General features: G+C 31.5%; 2 protein-coding genes across 2 annotated transcripts; one reads left to right on the plus strand and one right to left on the minus strand.

The window, feature by feature from the left end:
- Positions 1-3,727: 3,727 nt before the first annotated feature.
- On the minus strand, positions 3,728-6,918 carry LOC21388415 (RING-H2 finger protein ATL48). The gene is made up of 2 exons (XM_024175512.1): positions 6,703-6,918; positions 3,728-4,103 (listed from the first exon to the last, which is right to left on the minus strand). Exons 1-2 carry the CDS (start codon positions 6,767-6,769, stop codon positions 3,931-3,933), a joined length of 240 nt encoding a protein of 79 aa, XP_024031280.1. The 5' UTR covers positions 6,770-6,918; the 3' UTR covers positions 3,728-3,930.
- Positions 6,919-14,852: 7,934 nt separating this feature from the next.
- On the plus strand, positions 14,853-16,821 carry LOC21388416 (WAT1-related protein At3g28050). Its single transcript, XM_024175513.1, has 6 exons — positions 14,853-15,024; positions 15,121-15,202; positions 15,327-15,443; positions 15,564-15,822; positions 16,410-16,568; positions 16,666-16,821. The coding sequence occupies exons 1-6, from the start codon at positions 14,853-14,855 to the stop codon at positions 16,819-16,821; spliced, it is 945 nt and encodes a 314-aa protein (XP_024031281.1).
- The last annotated feature ends 3,830 nt before the right edge of the window (positions 16,822-20,651 follow it).

The following is a 20,651-nucleotide window of genomic DNA, read 5'->3' on the forward strand; positions in this document are numbered from 1 at the left end:
ATATATATATATAAGCTATGTGTCATGTAGTTTAAGAAGAGCTTCAAGTACACAAAGTTGAAGCCTCAAATGTAGAATGTAATCAGCCGTGTGGACCATGAGCTGGTCTGGTTTCAGCCCTTGCCCACCGGGGATGATCCTCTGAAGCCTATGCAACTTCATTTTCAGCTTTCCTTTCCTCTTTAAAACGACACCTCCATTTGCAAAAACTCTGTCGTTCTTGTATTCACAGCACAATTTTCTGCATGGACCAACAAAACCCATCTGAAATATGTACAACTTTCTCAAGAAACTCAAACAAATTCCTCAAATTCGCATGAGATTATCAAAATGTGAAGTTTCCTTTATAGACTTTTGGGGTTTGATAATGGGGATTGGTATGAGATTGGCGGGCCCAGGTGGGTTGGATTTGTGGAGGGAAATTGTGTCGTACGTTGGAATTGGGCCAAAATTTATTTTGAATGGGGCCCAAGTATATATGGAGGTCGTTTGGGAACAAGTGGACACGTGTCCGGTGAGAGTTGATTGGTGGAAATAAGCCACTAGTTGGAGTGAGATGGCACGAAATTTGAGGAGATTCATCTCCTCGTATCGGAACAGCCGTTGGACTGAAGTAAGCTGGATATGGGATTTGGCTTCCACGTCATCTGACATGTAATGTCAGGATAAACTTGTTCCACAACGACCATTTTCTTAAGGAATTAAACGCACGTGCGCGTTTAATATATGAGTTTAAATTAAAATTTAAAATTAATAGTTTTAATTATAATTTTTAAAATTTAAATCTTTTATAAAAGAAAAATAGTGTTGTGAAATTAAATTTATAAGTTTAAACTTATAAAAAACTAATATATTAAACATACTCTAAACGATAACAAGCTAGGATACTCTAAATGTAAGCTTCGTTCTTTAAAAAATTAAAAAGATGGTTATAGAAATTATTGGAAAAAAAGGGAAAAAAAAGAAATAAAGTAAAAAAAAAAAAAACAACAAAAGGAAAAAGGCAACAAAAGAAAGGAAATCTCAAAAAAGCTTATCACATCTTTTGAAATAATGGTTATACAAAACCGTTAGAGAGAGGAAGAATAAAGAAATAAAAAAAACAAAGACAAAAAGAAAAAAGATAAACAATTACACAGTGAAAGAATAAAAAGAAACCTAAAAAATTAAAAATAAAAAAGTAAAAAATAAAGAAAAAAGAAACAGGCGAAACATTTTGCACAATTAACTAAAGTGGAAACGGATTGCGCTTTAGTTTTGTTGGTAGATAGATACTTGATCCTATAAATGATGTCCTATATGGCAATGACAATGACATGTTTATCTATGCATAATCAAAATAAGAATGAATTAGAGTGGGTAAGATTCATAGTGAGTTGAAATTTGAGTCAGAATAAATTATTTACTTAGTGACATAATTCAAAATCAGAGTATTCTAAATTCAATTCATACGTTTATTTATACTCAAAATCAGAATAAACTAGTGCAAAAGTACTAATACCCTTTTAAGTCGATTTTATATTTTTAATTTAAAAAATAAATTATGTAAATATTATATTGCAATTAATCATAATTAAAATATTTAGTATAATAATAGGGTAATAAAATAATAAATATAAATTGAATAATTATATAAAATATAAAAATAAATTGTCAAATTTTTAATAAAATAAATAAAAACAAAAACTAGTGTTAAAAAATTAAAATATATTCTTAATTTATTAAACAAAACAAAGTACATATTTATTATACTAAAGTTAAAAATAATTAGGCTAATATTGTAATATTAGGCAAATGAATAATAAATATAGGTTGTAATTATTATTTTTGAATTTTAATTTTAATTTTATATTTATAAGTAAATTAGGGGTATGATAGTGATTTAATGTTAATATCAGGAATGAGAGTCGCAATTTTAAGGGGAGTTAGGATTGTCAATCTTATTTTTCAATCCCAAATTTAAGTAGGTCTAATCATTCACACTCCCATTTTAAGATAAAAATGAAAAAATACATAGGATTAACTTTTATTTTTCAAAACATGCCATAAAATGTGGAGGTGGTGTAACAATTATTACCCTCGGAAAAAAAAAAGGATGGTTTCTCACAAGTTTGAGGCTCATATGGGTTGGTATATTTTTTATGATTCTATATTGGTTTGAGCCTCGTATTTATAATGCGTAACATTACTTAAAATTTGGAGTAATTTTGGGATTCTTTTTTTGGTCGGTTTGTTTGGCTGAAAAGGGTGGTCTATATGCTAGACTAAAAGGAAAGTACTTTATTGCTAGAGTAAAGGTTATCATTATCGCATTAAAAAAATATGACATTGTAGTGGATATTTTATGCACATCAAGCAATTCAAAACAACATTTTCTACCAATAGAATATTGTTCATATTCTGTCATAAATTCTCACCGAGAAATTACAGAAAGAAACAGAGGTTGCTCATATATATATATATATATATATATATGTACGTGTGTATATTTATAAGGGCTATTTACACATACAACAAAATTTCTGATGAAGAACTTTCTGATTGGTTGTCCCTTTCTTCTTTTCTCTTCTCCCACTAGCGAGGAAATTTCTAATTCCAATCGAATGGCAATGATCTGAACACTAAATAATGGCTCGGATGCAAAGAAAAATCTAGTGGAAATTGGAGAGTTGCTCAACCCAAAATGTTGTGTGCAATTTTGGGTTGAAATTACGATTTTAGCTAAATGATGCTGGCTTAATTAGTATTTGTGGAGCAGCTTTGATTTCCCAATAGAGATTTATCTCCATCAGATACAAAAGTAGACCCTACATGAGTCTCACCATATGAGGCCCACCTCTTTGTATTTATAAAATTAAATTCCCATCAAGACAAAAAGAATTTGCTGATATTTGTAGATTATTTGGTTTATGGGTTCTAAATTCATGGGTTAAAATTTAAATTTTTGAGAAAAAGAAAACACTATAGTAAAAACCCTATACTAAATATGCAATTAGTGATGCTGAGTAGTTTTCAATTTATTGAATCATGATCTCGGATTCAAATCCAAGGGTAGTTAGGGGTGCACGGCATGCGATATGAACGGTTTGAGTATACGGCAGTTTGTGAAAAATGCAATCCACGACTGTCTAAAATTTAAGCGGTTTAGACCCTTTTTTTGGCGAGTGGCTTGGACGGTATGTTAAGCAGTTTGAGCTTCACACCTAGACTTCTAAGTAGATTATAACTAATTTTCAAAGTAATTCACTTAAGAATTACGAGTGGTCATCGATAAATAGGTTTTTTTTGCCTTTACACCGGTTGTTTCTCATTAGTGTCCATTGGCATATCATCTCCTTCCTTAGTTTGAGCATTATCCACCACCTCATTCTCATTCTCATTCATTTCAATATCAACTTTTTTTTTTCTTCATATCAACAAATAAAAGAATACAAGTCATACATTATAAGCTCATTCATCTTTAAAATATGAAGTAAAAACATATGCACGCCAAAAATATGATCACGGCCCTAATGGTGCAATATTAATTGTTAGAGAAACAAAATTACATCATATTTTTCCTTCAAAACTTATATGAGATAGAAAAATAAAACAGGGAACCCAAAAAAAAAAAAAAGAGCCTCTTACAAGGCTTAGCAAAAAATCAACAGCAAACAAAACACGAAGGAGTAAAAAATAATAATGATAATAATAATAAAAACCTCACTAAACGGAAGCGTTCCTCGTTGAAAATTGTTGATTTATTGAGTTGTCAACGGTGGTTCAATATATAATAGTACAAAGACTGAAGTATTTATATACCTTTTCTAAAGAAGAAAAGTGCAAAAATAATATTGAATATTGCTTGAGACAAAAACACGGTCGTTCACTGACAAAAATCACATATTTTGATTATGTTGACTTCCGAATACGCAATGAGAATTCTCTACTCTACTTTGATTGCCAAGGATTGTCTCCATAGTAGTAAGCAGTGCCGACCATAAGCGCGACGGTTGCACCTTGGACGACCACACGAGCTCTCATTAGCATCTGACCCAACTGAGAATTCCCTTGCCTGAAGCTGATCAAACCAGCCGTTAAAACTCCCGCAGTCAAAAGAGCACCTGAAACATTCACATCAATGAATCAGCCAAATTACAAATTTGATTAGAACGTAAATTACCACCGAGAGCTTCGACGGGGTGGTAAGCCCACTTGTCCCCCCATGTAAGAAGTTGTGGGCTCGAGTTGGGGGATGCCGTGGTGGTCAGGTTATATGAGCAATCCACTTCAAGAGGGATTCATATACTACGTAGGGAGCTACACCTACCTGGGTTATCTAGGTCTGCCGTTCTCTAATTTTCTACTCTATAACCCTTTTTCTATTGCAAAAAAGATTACAACACAATTTTTATAAGATAAGATGGCAACTAAAGGAATGTGTAAGGTCGTAAAATGTTAGCTTCAAAGAAGCATAAGACCAACTTATTTGTCTTTCAAAGTTTACAAAATTTTCATAGCATCGCTACCATTAGAAAGCATAAATTACAAAAGTTTACAAAGTTCTACCTTACAGTACTGCCTCATGAATTACAAAAGTAATACTTAATATTGCCAATCCTGCAAAACTTCTATCGATCGGTGTCAAATTCGATCTAAAATTAGACACGAGGTATTGTCTTTAAATAAGGTTAGGAATGGAGGTGTGGTAATGGCTTAGTTAGAATAAACCTGAAAAATTGTCCAAGTTTATGATATTAAATCATCTAATTGTGCATGGTAAATCAATATAGCAGCCCAAATTTCCTAACTTTTGGGTTACCCTGACACCAGAGCGGTAGAAAACTTGTAATTTTATCTAAAGCAATGCAGGATTGACTGGACAAAAAAAAGCCACTCTAAGTCTCTAACAAGAGTTATGAAGATCCTAAACCAAAAAATATGAAGATTTTTAGGAATTGCTTGATTGACTTGATGCTCATTTGCACTCCCTTTCCAACTAACATTTAAATCTTAACTCGACCTCTTCGCTCATGATAGAAAAGCTACTCCGAAATCTAAAACCCAAAGTATCTCTAACTCCCAGCTTTTCCAATTCCAAACCAAAACTTCCCATGTACTCTGCAGCATGGTTTTAAAAAGCACCAGAGGCGCACGCCTTGAGGCGCGCCTCATGGCGAGGCGCTGGAAAAGCGCCTCAACTCCTACGCCTTACAAGGTAGGTGTCGAGGCGTGCGCCTCAGCCACCTGAGGCGCACACCTTTGAGCGGCGCCTCAGGTGGTTAGTGAGGCGTCCGCCTCTCTGCAAAGGGTCTTCTGGTGGGTTATTTTAACATGCTGGTCCAAAAGTTTTAAAAAGCCCAAAGTACCCAGGCACTTAATGACTAAGAAAAAACCCTAATAACAAAAGAAGCAGCAAGCCACTTGCACAGCCGTCTCTCCTCCTCCTCCTCCTTCTTCTTCCTCGCACAGGCAAACACTCTTCTTCTTCTCTTAGTAGTGATCATAATTGATGGGTTCGGAGATTAGGCTTTTAGAAGTGCATTATGAACCTTATGATATTAGGATTTGATAATTATTTAGTTTTTTTTACGCTTCTAGTAGTGAAACAGACTTCTTTTTATGTGGATGTTTGGTTAAATTTCTTGTTTTTAATGATTATTAAGTATGGATTTAGTTTTTGTTAGTATTATTTTTTTTTTCCTAAATTTTTTATAGGCATTTTTTGAGGCTTACGCCTCAAAGCGCCTTGAGGCTTACGCCTCGCCTCGTAAAGGCAAAACGCCTCAAGGCCCGATTTCGCCTTTTAAAACCTTGCTCTGCAGATAATGTTGGGTTAGCAACCTTGCTGGTAGCTGGAACATTTTCGATAATCCAGTTTCATTCAAACTTCACAAACATCAAAATCTTATTGCCTTGCTTCACAACTTCAAAGGCCACATTGGTACTATGCTAAACCTGAATTTCTATAAGAAAACTATTTCAAACAAATCAAACCCGAAATGAATACAAACTTTTTCAATTACAATATCCATATAAAGTCCAGACGAAAGTACTTTACCGCATCTCTTTACCAGCCAACAACCTATATCAAGATGTAAAGTATACAAACCATCCTCAAGCCTATTTACAACTTTAAGAACAAGAAAGTAGCAACACTCTAAGCCACTTCTTGGTTCTTTGTCCCAAAACTTAAAACTTTTTCAATCCAACTCAAATAATAATATCTCGGCAAACTCCTAAACTCGCATTTCAAAAGAAGAAGGAAAAAAAAAAGTCTAAAACTCTATTCGTTTCACTAGTTCGAATCACAACTGAAGTTTTTACTGTAGAATTTTTTCTTACAAAAATTTAAATTCAACTTTTTCTGTTAAGAGTGTTTTCTCTCACATAAATTTATTTTTAACTCAAGTTCTCAACTCAAACAAACGAAATGAAAGAGGCATAATTACATATTCTGTCATGTTCACTAGGAATCTTCACAACCCATACAAAATTTCCCTTCTATAAGCAAATTAACTCAACCCCACTATAAATCTCAAAGCCGATGGGCTTTAACCTATGTATTACAGAAATTTCCTCAAAATTAAAACTTTACTTGGGCATACGCACATGAATGAAACAGAAAACCTACAAAAACAAAACAAAACTACAAATGCAAAAGAATAAACTTTCGGAGAAGATAAAAATGAAAATTTGAAAATAGTGGAAATGGGAACTCACCTACTGGTACAAGAGGGTTTCTGACCCGTTTCTTCTCCAAAAAATCCTCGAAATCGGGCTCAGCCATCTTCTCGGTGTAAAAAATGATTTGAATGAAGATAAATACAGAATTCTCTGAAACTGTACTGACATATATTAGTGGAGAAAATGGATTGGAACAAAGAAAGGATTTGGGGATTTCAGAGCCCTAATCCGAGAAAGAGAGACCGCGGGTGATTAATCTCGGAAAGAGGAAGAAAATCAGAAAGACGGATTCGGGTCGGGTGACATAGTCCATAAGAAAATCAGAAAGACAGATTCGGGTCGGGTGACATAGTCCAAATGGAAGGCATCGGGTTTTTATAATATTTTAATTACATGTCCATTATGCAAGAAATATTTTAATTACATGTCCATTATGCAAGAAACCGAGATTTACACGTGTCTATAAATAACTGCAAGAGATCAAATCATTATAATAAAATATTGAGTTTGATATTTTGTATTTTTTATAATATTAAAATGATATTTTTAGATTTTAAAACACAATCATTTTGATATCTTGACTTTTTTCAACATCAAATGTCTAAAATACAGTTTAATTAACTAACACAAAATAAATTAAAGGGAGAAAGAGTAAAATAGGTTAAGATTTGAGATGAATTAAAATTAATAGGTTAATAGTTTACATAAGTTAATAAATAGGTTAAATTATTATTTTTGTCCATAATTTGTGTGGTTATGAACCATAACTTGACAAGTTATTGTTTATAATTCACGGTTTTTGTCCATAACTTGTCTGGCTATGAACCATAACTTGACAAGTTTATCCATAACTTATCTAATTATGAATCATAACTTAATAAGTTATGACCTATTACTTTTTATAACTAAAAATTGACATATATATTTTCTTAAACTTTTCGTATCGGCATATTTTTTACTATTTCTCTAAATTAAAATACCATTTTTTTTTTGTTTCAGATGTAGGCCTCAAATTTGTCTTCTAAGTTGAATGTTCTTCTGGTGGATGGGCCGTTGAACGGCCAATGGGTCCGGGCTCCGGGGCTTGGGGGCTCTGAGATGTGGTGATTGTTACGATTCTTCAAGAATTCTTAAAAAACTTTGTTATATTCAAATCATTAAAGGGTGAAAAAAGTGGTTTTCATCTTGTTGTGGCTTTTTTGGTTTTCATTTGGGTAAGAATATTATTGTGGGTATTCAATGTAAAAGAAGAGATTGGTGTAGATGTTTTGCTGTGAGAGAGATTGGTTCAGATTATCATGAGTTTGGTGCAGATCAGTAGAACAAATCTGAGTTTTTTTATTCTTTTTTTCGTTTTTAATTGTAGAATGGCTTAATTTGACTCTGATTTGATTCCAATGTTTCTGTTCTAGTGAAGTTCTAATTTTCAATATGAGATTTAATTGTGAAAGAAAATTAAAAGTAAATAAAAATTTTCAAATTTCGTTTTTTTAAATACTCTTTTATTATAATAGAATGTCCTAAATTGATTTTATACTTAATCGTAACGACATTCCTCTACTTCTTTAATCATATCCATAATGATATTATCTCAATATATTATTTCAATAATCATAAAATTGACCATTAATAATATTATTAAATTAAAAACATGTCTTAAATGTGAAGTTTAAAAGGAATTATTTTAAATAATTATCTCTATATATGAGATATTTATGCCGATTATCACAAAAAATACAAGTGGATCGACTTGCTAGTAGGGAAAAACTTGTAACTTTTATACGATATGACAGAATAAAAATGACTAAAAATACTAAAGAAATGAGTCTGAACCCGAATAACCCGTCCGATTCGACCCGACCCAACCCAAAAGCGTAGGGTTTTTTTTTTAATAAAAAAAATTCGGATTCAAATAGTCCCAACCCGCATTATGCGGGTTGGGGGCGGGGCGGGCATTTTGAACTCTCTTTGCCCCGACCCGACCCGATTTATGTGTGTAACTCTAAATCCCTAAATCTATTTTGCTGAACTATCTCTATATGGACTGTTTATTTGACGTATTGTTAATTTTATTTTTGAACTTTATTGACTATTAAGAAGTATGTTTGATGTTATGTTAATGCTTATGGACTGTTTATGAATTTTATGCTTTTAGACTGTTAAAAGAGGTATGAAGTCATAGATTAAAATTGATTTTCACCAACCCGAGTAACCCGAGCCTACCCGAGATCACCCGATAGGTTGCGGGTTTGTGAGCTTAAGAGAGTGTTGCGGTCTAAAATTTTCTTAACCCGCACTGAGCGGGTCGGCTCAATTTTTTGGCTTAACCCGACCCTACCAAGCCGAATTACACCCCTACCCTCAAACAAATTTTTTGTTTATGATTTTTCATTTCCCTTCTGCAACTCTCTTATTGATGCTGGTTAGATCTCCCCACCAGGGGAGATCGACAATCGAATCTCTCTTTTATTACTTATTTTTGTAATCGTGGCTTTGTGGACTTTTTTGTGGATCTATTATGATTTTAGTGGATTTTTGTGATTTTTATGGTATTCCGGCAATGGCTATGCTGTCGTTGGATACAATGTTTCTACCAAGATATTGCCAGTTGCCGGCCATGATACCGACTATTAGCAGTTAGATACTTGCTGTTATTGAATAGAAGACTAGCATTATAGTCATCAATTAGTAACCGCTGGGCAGACACCGGTTAGTATCTTAATTAGAGCCTGTTTGGTTGGAGGATTCGTTTTCTGATTCAAATTATGGTTCATAGTTTGCTACAGTATTTTTTCTCACAAAAATCACATGTAAATAAAAAATAGTTCTAATCTCATAGTTCTAATTCATGAACCAAACAGACTTTGGTCTCATTTATTTTACCGATTCGAGTTTTTAATTTTAATTTTATTATAATTAAAAACTCTCACAAAAAATCATATATGATTTTTTTTGTTATAATTAAAAATTTTTATATAAAATTACATATTAACTTAAATTAAAAACTCGACGAACTAAACAAAGCTTAAATGTGTATTTAACATTCAAATATAATATGATGACACGTACCCGACACTTTCTCCAATTATGTTTTCTCTTGTATAAATCAATCCAAGCCTAGAAATTGTTGTTTTTCTGTAAAGAACCGTATTTCTATTGCAATTCCCTATTGCACTTTTCTGACCCATTTTGACGAGTGTAATTCTTGATTGGGCCTTTGATTAGTAATGCACTAAATCATTAAAACAAAAATAATAGAAAATAGGTCAATGTGAAAAGTTTAAGAAAGTATATAAGTTAATTTTTAGGTATAAAAATTAATAGGTAATAACTTATTAAGTTATGGTTCATAATCAGATAAGTTATAAATAAATTTGTCAAGTTATGGTTCATAGTCAGACAAGTTATAGATAAAAACCGTGAATAACTTGTCAAGTTATGGTTCATAACCATACAAGTTATAGACAAAAACAGTAATTTAGCATATTTATTAACTTATGTAAACTATTGACCTATTAATTTTAATTCATCTTAAGTCTTGGCATATTTTTCTCTTTTTTCCTCATTAAAATGGTGGAGTTTTTAGACATATAAATCGAAATATAATAAAGTTTTCAGATATTGAAAAACAACAAAAATTAATATTATTAAAATAATTTCTATATATTCATACAGTACAAAATGTGACATTATTATTATGTTATTTTTGCCATTTTTAAAATATTATGAATTTTTCTTTTAAATCTCAAATCCACCTTAGTAATTTTGCCCTATGGCGTAATTATTTCTAAAAATTATGAGGTGAAAACAAATTATAAGAATTATACTTCATGGAAATTCTTGAGGTGGGTATATCCCTTTTAAAAAAATAATAATTTATGAAAAACAAAAGTTACATAGTAATTATTTTAGTGATGTTCATCTTCTTATTACAAAATGACATTATAACTATTTCAATAATATTAATTTTTGCTATTTGTAAAATATTTTAAATGTTTTGCTATATTTTAATATAAATTGTAAAAAATTCACTATATGTTTTAAAAGCCTCATATATCACTTTGATGCAAAAATTTTATGCAATTGTGTCGCAGCAGCCTAACCCGCCAGCTAAAATTATGCCACGTCACCAATCCACCAATCAGCGGGTTCAACCCGACCTGCTCACCACTTTCTTTTATTATTTTTTAAGATTTGAGCATTAGGCATGAAACATGAATGTTAGATAAAGTTGGGTTTGTATATTGAAGTATTATTAATTTTATTTGTTAGCTTTCATTGAGTAAATAATTATCATTATGCCTATGCATAGCCATAAATTATAAATAATATTTGGACTTAAGGGTATTAAATATTAGGTCAAGATCTAAGTAATTATTTTGTTGATTTTTCGCTCTTTTTTAACAAGTAAAATGAAAAATGAATGGTAATTGAGAATCATACTATACTTACTAGTTATTGAATTTTAATATTAATTAGGTACAACAAAAAAGTTAACCCTTTACTCTTATTAAGTATTAGTTGCCTACTTATAAAGATACTAAAAAGATTAGATTAACATACTATAAAAGTATGTATGGATAAAAAGTATTTACGGGATTGAATGTCCACAACTATACCGTGTGTATAATCTAATATATTGCTTGATGAATTGATTTTTTTAATAAATATTATGAAATATGAAAGGATTAAATAACTCATTATTCATATTACTCACTTTAAACAGATAAAAAAAATTAACTTCTATTTTTTAAAAGAAAAACCCAAAAGGTGCTTTTAATTTTACTTTCTGCACCTTTTTTATTATCATTTTTTTTCAAAAAATATTGGACTTGTTTAGATCCAAACCATCTTTTTGCGATTTCACCAACTCCCAACCCGCCTTTAAAAAAACCCAACCCCCACATGCCTGAAACTGCTAACCCGCTCGCTTGTGCACCTCTTTTGTGTGGAAAAGTTTGAGACCTAACACATAAATTTACTTTGAAATAAAACGCTATTTACTGTTCATTTATTTATTTTTTTACATTGAAAATTTTTTTGTATCTTTATTTTAGGGTTTTTTTTAGCACATTTACTCTCTAAATTTATCGTGGTTTAGCGAAGTGCACCCCCCAACTTTCAATTTTGGCAATCAACCTCCTGAAATTGTCTAACTATTGCAATTAGGCACATTTGGGTAACGGCTGTTAAATTTTAGACGAAATTAGACATGTGTAAGTCACATGGGGTTCCTAAAAGGGCAAAATCGATATTTTGTATGAACTAAACTAATCTCAACCATTGATTTTTAAAAACCTTTTAATCTCAACCATCCAAACAATTTTTCAAAAAAAGAAAGCAAAAATAATCTAATAATATCGAATCTCAACCCTTTGTCCTCTAAAGAAAACTCAAGTCTCTTTTCCCCATCAGCCACCACCACCCACCCCCACGACACCCCACTCCCTCGCCGACCCACCCACTGCGTCCAGCTTGTCCCCTCCCTAGAGCTGTTCCCTTCTTCACACCGCCAACTTGCCACGAGGCCGAGCCCATCCTCCGAGCGCCTTCGAGTGCGATTCCCTCTCCCCTTACAAAACCGCATCTATGAGATTGGTTCTCCTTGGTTCCCTCAACCCTAGATCTGCTTCTCCTAATATTTAGTAAATTCAACTTATTATTACATCTTCAAAAGACTTTTTAATTGAGCAGTGATTTTGATCCAAAAAAAAAAAAGCAAAATCAATTAAAAATAAAAATAAAGAAAATAGATCTCGTATCACAAGAGTATTCAAATTTTATTTAATATTTTGTAAATTCCATTTATTATTACATCGTAAAAAAAAAAATTTAATTGAGCATTTTTTTTTTATAAATTGAGCATTTCCTCAAGATTTTGTTAAGGAAAGTGGCCAAATAATCTATATATGTATTAGAAGTGTCAAAAGCCTATGGAATCATACGGATTTCAATCAAAACGACACTCCCCGCTTTTTTTTTTTTTTTTTTTTTTTCAAGTCCTTTCTTTTATTATTATTATTATTATTATTTTTTTTTTTGCCTTTTACCTTAAAGTTTATTTATTTTTCAATTTAGTCATTTTTTATCTTTTTTATATATTTTTATTCTGAAATTTCATTTTCTTTTTCGTTTTCGTTTCTCTTGTCTTATACCTCATTTATTACATCATTTTGTTCTTTTTTTATTTTTCTATTAAAATTTTACTTTTTTTCTTTTTCTTTTTTGGTTCTTTTTACACTAAAACTTATTTATTTATTCATTTTAGACCTTTTTTTTTTACCCTTTTTTGGCTTCTTGCCCTATTTTTTTTTTTTTCCTTTTTGAAATTTTATATTAAAATTTTATATGCATTAATAATAACATGCGCGTGGGGAGTCCAACTAATATAATTATAAAAGCTTATGACCATTCTTCTTGGCAATGAGCAAACAAATAGTACAGCCACACTCACGGTGCCTTTCCTAGTTGTTTGTTCGTTGGCTTTATGAAAGAGAATGGTGGCCATAACCTTATATTATTTGGCAACATATCTTTAAAAAAAAAAAAATCTTAAAACAAGAATGTTAAATGTTCGTTTATTAAAATGTTTGTACAATTTTTAGTTATTGTTTTGTAAACTCTAGTTATTAATATTATCACGTCTTCAAGATATTTGCAATTGAATACAGATCATTTGATTTTGGTCCTAAAAAAAGAAGGAAAAAAAAAAAGAAGAGCAACGTGATTCTTATTTAAGATTTTATTAAGAAAGCAGTCATTTGGTCCTTAAAAAAGGAGAAAAGAAAAAAGCGCAACAACAACATTCGTATTTAAGGTTTTATTAAGAAAGCCATCGTTTAGTCCTAAAAAAAGGGGGAAAAAAAACAACGTGATTCTTGTTTAATATTTTATTAAGATAGCGGCCAAAAGAGAGAGGGGAAAAAAAAAAAAAAAAGTATGACCATTCTCCTTTGGAAAAGGGTCAATGAGCCAACAATTTGGTACAAACTTTTGATTAGCAAGCTTTCGAAACCCTCATAAATAAAGACTTAAAATAAATTATATCTGAGATTTCATACTATTTACAACTATAACAATAGAATATTTTGTACATTTACCTCTTAAATTTACATAGTTTTGACAACTTGCCTTTAAACTTATCATTTTGACAACTTATCCTTAATTTGTAAATTAGTTATAATGCGTCTCATTTTACTAATTTTATTGAAATTTTTTGTGAGATTTAAGAGATTGAGATTTAGGGGATGTTGAATTTTTCTTCAAACGTAATTTTTCGTCATCGATTTAACACAATAATGAGGGGGGTGCAAGATGAAAATTGACAAAAAAAAAAAAAGTTCAGTGACGCAAGTTTAGGGGATAAAAATACAAAATATCCACAGCAAACCGTATTTTCTGGATATTCTCGTCACCGAACACTTCCCACGCAGATCTGATGAGTCTTATAATCAAACTTCTACATTAAGTGATGATATGCCTAAGCCAAGCAAGTCAACTTGCAGATTTTAGTACCAGATTCGCAAGCAATGGCCAACATATTTGTTGAATAGTTTATTAAATATTTTTTTGAAGTAGATGGAAATTAAAAATGCAAATTCAGATTGTTATATTTTAAAAATAAAGAAAATAAATCTCATATCTCAGCATGGAATTCTTATTCAAGATTTAAGTTAATTTTACTGGTATCTCTGAACTTTGAAATCATTCTTTCTTTGTTTCTTAAACTTTAAAAATAATCATTTTGGCTTTTAAATTTTGATTTAGTCACACTTAACTCTTTTATTAGAATTTCTATTTAATTAAATAGAAAAAGATAGAGATAAGTGGGGTCAAATGGTCTTTTTTTTGTTTTGTTTTTAATATAAAGATCACGTAATCATACCACGTCTTTTTCTGTTTGTTTTTTAAAATAATTCTAACCAAGGAGCCTAAATAGGATTAATTTAAAATTCAAGAGACATGTGAATAGATCCAAAATTAAAGGGCACCCATACCTTTAGATTTTATTGAACAAGTGAGCTTTATGGCGATTCTCCTTTTAAAAACGCTTATGACCTCATTCTCCTTTTTTTTTTTAAATAAAAAAAAAAAGGCCATTGAGACAATAAATTTGGTAGAAGCTCTTGATTAGCAAAAAAATTGGTACAAGCTCTTCAACAGCACCTCCAATTCTCAAGGACTTGATGGGGGTGACTTCTTGGTTGAAAGGTTTGGCGCCATTTTTGGGAATGGTGATAGTGGAAGCACTTATTGTTGGCTTGAACACACTTTGCAAAGCAGCCATGTCCAAAGGAATGAATCCCTTTGTCTACAATGTCTACTCCAATGCACTTGGCACTCTCATTTTCCTCCCATTTTTCATTTTCCAAAGGTCTTTCTTGAGTTGATCAACAAAAGAATAAATCCCATGTTTTTTTTTTTTCTTTTTTATATTGAAAATTGTCTAATAACCTTTCTTCCTAATTCACAGGGAAAAGAGACCACCACTAAGTTTCTCTCTCCTTTGTAAATTCTTCCTCCTCAGTCTTTTTGGGTATGTCATTGCAAGTGGGATTGCTTCATGCCTTCATCTTATTTTATTTGTTAATCTTTTCTTTTTTTTCGTTTTGGAAAATGATTTTTCTAAGCTTGATGTGTTTTTTCTTTCCTTGGCGAAGGACGACAGTGATGCAGAGTTGTCTATTTACTGGTGTTAACTACAGTTCCCCAACACTTGCATCTGCTCTGAACAACCAAGTTCCAGCCATCACTTTTGTGCTTGCTGTTTTCTTCAGGTCAGATATTTTTTCTTTTATTTTTATTTTTTAATTGCTGAACCTCCAATTATTAAAATATTTGAAAAGTCAAAAGATATGGAGAGTTATTACAAGATTGTGTGTCTTTTTTGGGTGTAGAATGGAAAAATTAGACCTGAGAAACTCAAAAAGCCAGATCAAAATAATGGGCACTCTAGTGTCAATCGCAGGAGCATTGATAGTCACCATTTACAAAGGCCCCGCAATTGTGGACCCTCAATTTCAATCTACTCTCAACACTTCTCCATCACCAAAACTATCTTCCCATATGAATTTGACAGCGGCTAATAATTGGATCATCGGAGGCATTTTCCTTACATGTGCTAATTTAAGCTTTGCAATATGGAGCACTGCTCAGGTATATCCCGATTCCGTTTGATATCATAGATGCCCCCTGAACCTTGTATCTCGTTTCATATGTCCCCTGAATTTTGAGTTTTTCCCTTGAAGAATGAAAAATGGTTCAAAACACCTCCTGAATTATTGATTTTGTGACTTAAAATCAATAGATTATTTATTATAAGGCATGTTTAGTTTGTTGATTTGAGTTTTTAATTCGAGTTAAGATGTGACTTTATGTGAGAGTTTCTTACTGTAGTAAAAAAGTTAAATGTGATTGTTTCTGAAAACTTTTTATTATAACAAAACTCGAATCGGTGAAATGAACGGGGGCCTATAAAAGTAGAAATAGTGTCACGGCACGATCATTTTCCTAATTTTGTGAATGTAAGGGGCATTTCGAATTAGGGTACATGATTTAGGGGCCGAATGAATATTTTTTAAAGTTCGGGAGACATGTTGAAATAGGATACAAAATCAAGGAGCATTAATGAAATTAATCATCCCAATTTCAATCTTAAGTTTGCGTGTGCATGTATATACAATATACACATTTATCTTCTTCTCTTTCCACGGAACTGATTTTTATTTTCACTACATCTTAAGGCAGCAATACTCAAGGAATACCCATCACAGAGGACCATACTTTTCTTCTTATACTTCTTTGGGACCCTTCAATGTGCAATACTTGCTTTAGCTATGGAAAGAGATCCAAGTGCATGGATAATCACACCCGATATTGAGCTCATCTCCGTCCTCTATACAGTAAGCATAGAAGTTGAAATAAAAAAAAAAAAAAACATTATGCTAAATTGTTCTTCAGTTATAAGAATGCTTATAACATGCAAAACTACTTTCACAGGCTTTCTTTGGATGTGTGGTAGCGTATTCTATAATGACATGGTGCATAGACAAGAAAGGACCCGTCTTCGCGGTCATGTTTAAGCCCGTCGGGGTTGCTATTGCTGCCTTCATGAGCACCCTCTTTCTAGGCGACGCGTTGTATAGTGGAAGGTAAATCTCTCCTTAGAATGTGTTTCTATGGCCTTGTTCAGTTCGCCAATTTGAGTTAAGATGTAATTTTATGTGAGAGTTTTTAACTATAGTTAAAAAATTAGATGTGACTGTTTCTGAGAGCTTTTAACTGTAACAAAAATAGAATTGAAAAATCAAATCGGTGAAATGAACAAGACTTGTATTTTCAACAAGCGAAACAACGAACAACCTAAATCATGTGCTTGTGAAGTATTGGAGCCAAGTGACTGCTCATGATCATAAACTTAACAAGCATATCTTCCTTCATCGTTTCTTGGCAGTATTATTGGAGCCTTTGTGATCGTCATAGGATTCTATGGAGTAGTATGGGCGCAGTCGATGGAGGGAAAGGTTGAAAACTATGGAGCCGTTGACGAGTTTCAGTCACCCTCGTCGTCGCCGCAGACGCCTCTTTTGGAAAGCCATAGGCATGTTTGAGCCAGTGAAATCGACTTCGTATTCTAATTCAGCTCAACAAAAATGTGTTTATATGTAATATTTCTAATATCATAAAAGTGACACAGATGATTATTGAAGAACTTCATATAGCAGTGGAATTGAGAGATGGAAATAACAGTCGCTTCAACATAATGGGACGGGATTTATTGGTAGGAGGGGCTAAATGTATTTTTTATCAAGATTATATTAATGTTTTTAGGCTTAATAAAATTGAATATTTTATTTTTAAAAAAATCTAAATAGTTGGCTTAATAAAATGTAGAGAATTATTAATTTATGAAGAGACAAATCTAATTTATACACATATCTATTATATTAAAATTAAAACTATTATATTACAAAAAAAAAAAAAAAAAAAGAGCTAGGGCGCCATGGCCCCCCTCTGCCCCCTAGCTCCGTCATTAACTATGATAACATAATTTATGGTCAGATTCTGTTGAAAGTCTATCCATAATAACATAAACCCATGGGAGACTCTAAATCCCCCGTTGAATTTAAGAATAGATTGGAATTTATTCAATCGACCTTTGGCTAATCTAGTCTCTCATAAGAACATAACATCAGGATAATTGAGTTTAACTTATAATGAAAGTTGACGTAGTTTTTTCAGGACTTCCTGAGCCTCTAGCATTCCAACAAGAGAACTTTCATATTTCTGATTCGGTCTCGTCATTTCGTTTATTCGAGTTGAGAATTTAAGTTAAAAAATAAATTTATATGAGAGAAAACATTATAGCGGGAGATCATATAGTGACATTTTCTGAGTAAAAATAGTATTTCAGTGAGAATGATAATTGTATTGTGAATGAAATTTATTCTGGTGTGTGTAATTTGGAAGTTAGAATTTGTAACAAAACTTGGCAAATGTTTGGCAGTTGTGGAGAAAGATATTTATTCTGTTGTGTAAGATTTTGCAGTTACCGGTTTATTGAAAATTAGACCAATTCCAATCATATTAGTCATCTCATGTTTTTCACTAAAATAGAAAGTATAGTCGGAGTGACTCGCTAAAAAGTTACTAGCTAAAATAGCTTTCTAGCCATTTAGTTAAAATTTAAAGAGCTCCATTGGAGATGCTCTTAAGCCAAAACACCAAGTCAAGGCGGTTGTGAAGTACTCTTTTAGTTAGGGGGCGTTTGGTATGTGGGAATTAGTAGGAATCATATTCCTAGGAAAGTGATGGAGGGTAATATGATTCTTAAGAATAATACATTACTGTGTTTGGTACCATACATGAATCTTTTTCAAATTTCCAGGAATATTACATTATTGTGTTTGGTTGTTCGCATAGAAGAATATCCATAAAATTAATAAAAAATAATAATAATAATATTATTAAAAAATAATAATAATAACAAAATAATCATATTATTATTATTATTATTATTAGTAATATTAATAATAATAATAATAATAATAATAATAATAATAAATATAAAAAAATAATAAATATAATAATCATAATCATAATCATAATAAAAAAATAATAATAATAATAATAGTAATAATAGTAATAGTAATAATAATAATAATAATAATAATAATAGTAATAATAATAATAGTAATAATAGTAATAATAGTAGTAATAGTAGTAATAATAGTAATAATAGTAATAATAATAGTAATAATAATAATAATAATAATAATAATAATAATAATAATAATAATAATAATAATAAGATTCTCATGATTTTGAGATTCTTGGGAATTTGAATAATACCATGTTGAGTGGTATTCAAATTACCTTAAAATGAGGGAAAGTGAATCCCATAGTAATCACTTTTCTGGGAATCTAAAAATTATAATTCTTGTACCAAACATGGTAATATTGCAGATTCTCATTCTCATCCTTAAGATTACTGCATACCAAACGCCCCCTTAGTTCTTCTTAAAAAAAAAAAATGGTAGTATCTTTGTTATTTTTGTAGCCACTGAGAAACGTTAATTTGTTGATAGGGCTTAGAGATAGAATCCTCATAATCAGCAAATAAGGCTACCTTAACGTATTTTTTTTAATCAGAATAAATACAATTAAAAAAGAAGTTTCCATATGTGTTAGTACAGTGACAAATCTAGAAATTTATTTCAGTGGGGGACTTAATTAAATTAAAATTTTTGAGATATATAGTAATATGAAAGATAAAAATTCCAATATTACTTACTGTCACCTGTAAAGTATGTTCAACACTATAGTTATATTCAAAAGGCGAATATTTGATCATATATTAACCAAACACATGAAAAATACGCATAAAAAAATGTTGGAGCGTCTCATTTAGCAATTCCTAGTTGTTTAAAGTAATCAATTTAAATGATAAACAGATAATAAATGAAGAAATGTAGAGTATAAGAGAATATTGTTTTGTTTTTTTTTTTCAATGTTTAAGAATTTGAGAGAGAAATATTCAAGATTAATGGTAAAAGTTAAATTTGAAATGCAACAAGGGTAAAATATAAAATGATATACCTTTGAGGATATGTAAAACTACAATCTAAATAATAAAAATCGAATAGAGAATTAGGGATATTTATGTCAAAATTTTAAAAATTTAGAAGCTATATGCAAACTATTAACAATAAGTGGGGCAACTAGGACGTAAAATTGCAATGTTTTAAGAATATATATGGTAGTTTTTTAATTTTTAATCTAGTAATGCTAACGTAATAAAATTATTAAAACATAAAAGTGCAAATAGTTTGACATTGCTAAGATTTTAAAACAAGCGAATAAACACTTCATATACAACTAGTATAGTGTTACACCATAGTTGAGCAATCGTACCATTTTTTTGTTTTGTATGCGTTGAGAGTTCCGTTAATGGGGACTGATCACTAACGTCGAGAAGTGGTGGTTCATTAAATGTCCCCAGGCCGAGGAGAACTTTTAAAGACAAAGGGTATATGGGTTGAAAGATCTATTTTAAATCCAGGATCAACAACAAACATACCTCCGAGAAGAACTCGTAGTATGACGGCTAACCAGAAAAGTCAGGAAGGCCAGAATCCTACTGTTAAAGGAAGGAATCAACCGAATCCACCAAATGGCAACCATGTATGGTTGGAAGACCAACCTAATCACAGGGCAAACGTGACAGCAAATGGGGACTCCCAAGATCGCATTGATTTGCTTCAGAAGCAGGTCGAGACCCTTACCGCAACGGTAGAGAGAATGGCAACGGCCATCGTTAGACGCGATCAGAGGCCAAATTCAATGTTATTGCTGGAAGATGAGCTGATGAACCCAGCAAACGCCGCAACCGAGAACCAGAATGGTGACCAACGCGGTGATGCTGAGGGAGTTGGTGATAGCAGGGCCAAAAATAACCCTCGTCCAACCAAATCCAACAAGTCTGC

The sequence above is a fragment of the Morus notabilis genome, unplaced genomic scaffold, assembly GCF_000414095.1.
Source record: "Morus notabilis unplaced genomic scaffold, ASM41409v2 Scaffold32, whole genome shotgun sequence".
Lineage (NCBI taxonomy): Eukaryota > Viridiplantae > Streptophyta > Magnoliopsida > Rosales > Moraceae > Morus > Morus notabilis.

Bases quoted from the DNA above. Each gene is read 5' to 3' on its own strand.
- LOC21388415 (XM_024175512.1), bottom strand. From the start codon at position 6,769: ATGGCTGAGCCCGATTTCGAGGATTTTTTGGAGAAGAAACGGGTCAGA. The intron at 4,104-6,702 runs GTGAGTTCCCAT...TGAATGTTTCAG, and splicing joins AAACCCTCTTGTACCAGTAG to GTGCTCTTTTGACTGCGGGA.
- LOC21388416 (XM_024175513.1), top strand. From the start codon at position 14,853: ATGGGGGTGACTTCTTGGTTGAAAGGTTTGGCGCCATTTTTGGGAATG. The intron at 15,444-15,563 runs GTCAGATATTTT...TTTTGGGTGTAG, and splicing joins GTGCTTGCTGTTTTCTTCAG to AATGGAAAAATTAGACCTGA. The intron at 15,823-16,409 runs GTATATCCCGAT...CTACATCTTAAG, and splicing joins CAATATGGAGCACTGCTCAG to GCAGCAATACTCAAGGAATA.